At 34.2% G+C, this 2907-nt stretch overlaps 1 protein-coding gene across 1 annotated transcript in view; it reads right to left on the minus strand.

The window, feature by feature from the left end:
• Window positions 1-2612, minus strand: part of LOC107618275 (LEAF RUST 10 DISEASE-RESISTANCE LOCUS RECEPTOR-LIKE PROTEIN KINASE-like 1.2) — a gene marked incomplete in the record, with an annotated part of 10874 nt that extends 8262 nt beyond the window's left edge. Inside the window, 2 exon segments of the mRNA XM_016320290.2 lie at window positions 1222-1937; window positions 2322-2612. Of these exon segments, the coding sequence (XP_016175776.1) occupies window positions 1222-1937; window positions 2322-2344 (739 nt within the window).

Below are 2907 nucleotides of genomic sequence, written 5' to 3' on the forward strand. Positions count from 1 at the left end.
CAAATCAACTAAAATAATTATAATTTTTTAAAAAGTTTTTACTTAAAAGCTTTTTTATGAGATTTTTTTTCCATGAAGATAGTATTTGTTCTGATAAATCAACCTATTATTAAGGTGATGAAAAACAAAAAAATATTCATATAATTGATCTTAATACTGCTAAATCTGCTCAGTAAATTGTACTTTTTTTAAGTTCTGGGTGCACGTTCTAAAGATTCACCTCATTTGATATTTACTGATGTTTATCAGAAGAAAGAAATTCTAGACCAAATAACTCAGATTGATTGAAAAAACAGAGAAGTTGGATATTTCATTCCAGTTTAATCCTCAAGTTCAATTTTAATTCTATATTTAGCAAATTAGAGTCTTAGATTTTGAAAATTTTCGTGTGAAAATTGGGGATAGGAGGCATTAGCTATACTTCCATGCTCCAATCCACAAAACTGTACAAAAAAATTTTCATTTGGCTAGAACTTCAAATGCAATTTATGTGCAAAGTCACAAGTCTTTAGAAATCACTATAGCTAATTGCAGTTTTTTCAGGTTGTAATTTCTTTAAAAATCGCTATACCCAATCGCGATTTTTTCATATTGTTGTTCTTTTAGAAACCGCTACATCCAGTAGCGATTTTTGTTCGGCAAGCAAATCCAAACCCACATAACAGATTATGTTCAATTTTAAAATTACTACATCCTTTAATAATTTTTATAGATATAAAAAAGTTGCAAAATGTTTGTAGTATTAAAATAGAAAAAGTCTAGGAGGTGATAAATATTCTAATCTGATAAATTTGAGTGAGTTTTTACTTTTAATTAATCATGCAGTTAATGGTTTATTATTATGTTTCACACTCCGTATATGTGTATTCAGTATATTAATTCTTCCAAAATCCTCACACATCTATAATAATTTTAAGTTAATGATTATTCTCAGAGACCCTACATCATTACATTTCTCCATGTAATTCTAATTAAAAAGGAAAAGTATAGGTAAAAAACGAACTAGCTCAGTTAGAAATTAAACCACACTATTCCACTAATTTGAAACAAACGGCACTATCGTTCATACGAATCCAAGATTACCTAAAATAGTAGTTCTGGATCTAATCATCAAATGGACTAATTTTGGTATCAAAGAAAATGGAACATGGATAAAAACTGGAGATAAAGTAAGTAAAGAATTATAGTGAGCAAAAGAAGAGAAGAGATAGAGACACAAACCTGTAATATCACATTTGGAAGCATGAATTCGATCGGTGCAGTAACACTGGAAAGTGAATATGGTTAAATTGAAGCCACACCTTCCTCCTGTCCTATTGCACAACTTGCAATCACTCGCTGTCCAATTCAGCATGAACCCTCTCCTCAGCTCCTCTTCCATCCCTCCTCCTCCTCCTTCACTCCCTTCCACCACCGCATCCACCACCTCTCCACCACTCCCGCAACTCTTGGAGACCGATGTTACTGTCTTCACATCGTCCTTATACAATGCCAGAACCGAACCACCCGTTTTGTTGCTCGCTTCAGAACACCCAATTCTGTAACCCATCAACTCTGTGGGCATGGATGACAGATTACATCCGAAGAACAGTAAGATGTCCTTATTATGATTCCGATTAAGAAAACTGAAGGTCTTGGTTGGAGGAAGGGTGAGGTTGTGTGTAGGAGAAATACAAGAAGTATTTGATGAGAAGGCAGCATTGGAGACTCTGAGTGATTCGTTGTGGTAGAATATTTGATGGATGATGTAAGAAGTATTGGAGAGATTGAGAGTTGGGAAGCCATGAATATCAGCACAAGAGATGGCAAAACCAGGGTAGCCACAGAAAGGTTGCTGCTTGCCTTGGATGTAGAAGGGGTATCTTATGGATTGGTTACCGCATATTTGGGGTTCACATGCCAGGTAGTGTGGATCCACATAAGCGCACAAACTGGTTCTGCTCAACACACACAAGAGGATGATGTTAATGATAACACAACAGTAGAAGAAGGTGATGATGTCTTGGTTCATTTCTTGTATACGGAAACAAAAAAGTCAGTTATTAATTAGTTGATGGTGGTTGTTTTAGAGAGGAGGGGTATGAACCATTGAGAAGAGAGAAGAGAGTTGTATTATGTGAGGGGTGGAGGGTTGACCTGCAATTGCAAGAGCAATATTGGAGGCTATGATTCTGACTCTGACATATCTTTTAATTTAATTTGAATAGAAGGAAAGGAAGGCCATATGATATGAAAATTAAATACAGCTGCCTTGGACTTTTAGAAAAGAGAATCATGAATAGTTGAATACATAGTTATGTGGTGAGGGAAAGTTTACCTACATATACGTGTGTGGAGCCTGCATCGTATTCCAATATGCGCAACTTGAGAAACTTTGACCAATTTTCCATTTTTGCTGTCTATTTCCGAGTGGCCGACTCTTTTCTTCCTCCTCTGGGGATGTTAATTACTTCATGTAATGGAACACAACACACCCACAATAATGTTGATTCTTGAATATTGAACTATTGGAGACAAGAGCAACAAATTAAACATTAATTTAGTGGCTTGGAATTTCAAGATTTCCATTATCACATGGATATTGTATTTGGTGACTATGAACTTCCTAGCTTAATCTAAAATTTTCCAAGTGTAAAGACAAGAATAAAAATTTTCTTTTTTATTAAAAAAAAAAGGTGAATAAAATCTTAAAATATATATGATTGCTACATCCTTATCATTGTTCTTGTTCATGACAATTATATCCACTTGCCTGTTTATGATTACAGAGAGATGCCTATTACCTGCCCTGCAAGGGTGACGTGTTCGTTTTTTAGCCACTCTTCCAGTTTTTCTGAAAAAAAAAACCAAAAAACCCAAAAACGTAATTATAATTAATTTTTTTATTTATCATTTTAAAATTTTTTT

The sequence above is a fragment of the Arachis ipaensis genome, chromosome B09 (assembly GCF_000816755.2).
Source record: "Arachis ipaensis cultivar K30076 chromosome B09, Araip1.1, whole genome shotgun sequence".
NCBI classification, from domain to species: Eukaryota; Viridiplantae; Streptophyta; class Magnoliopsida; order Fabales; family Fabaceae; genus Arachis; species Arachis ipaensis.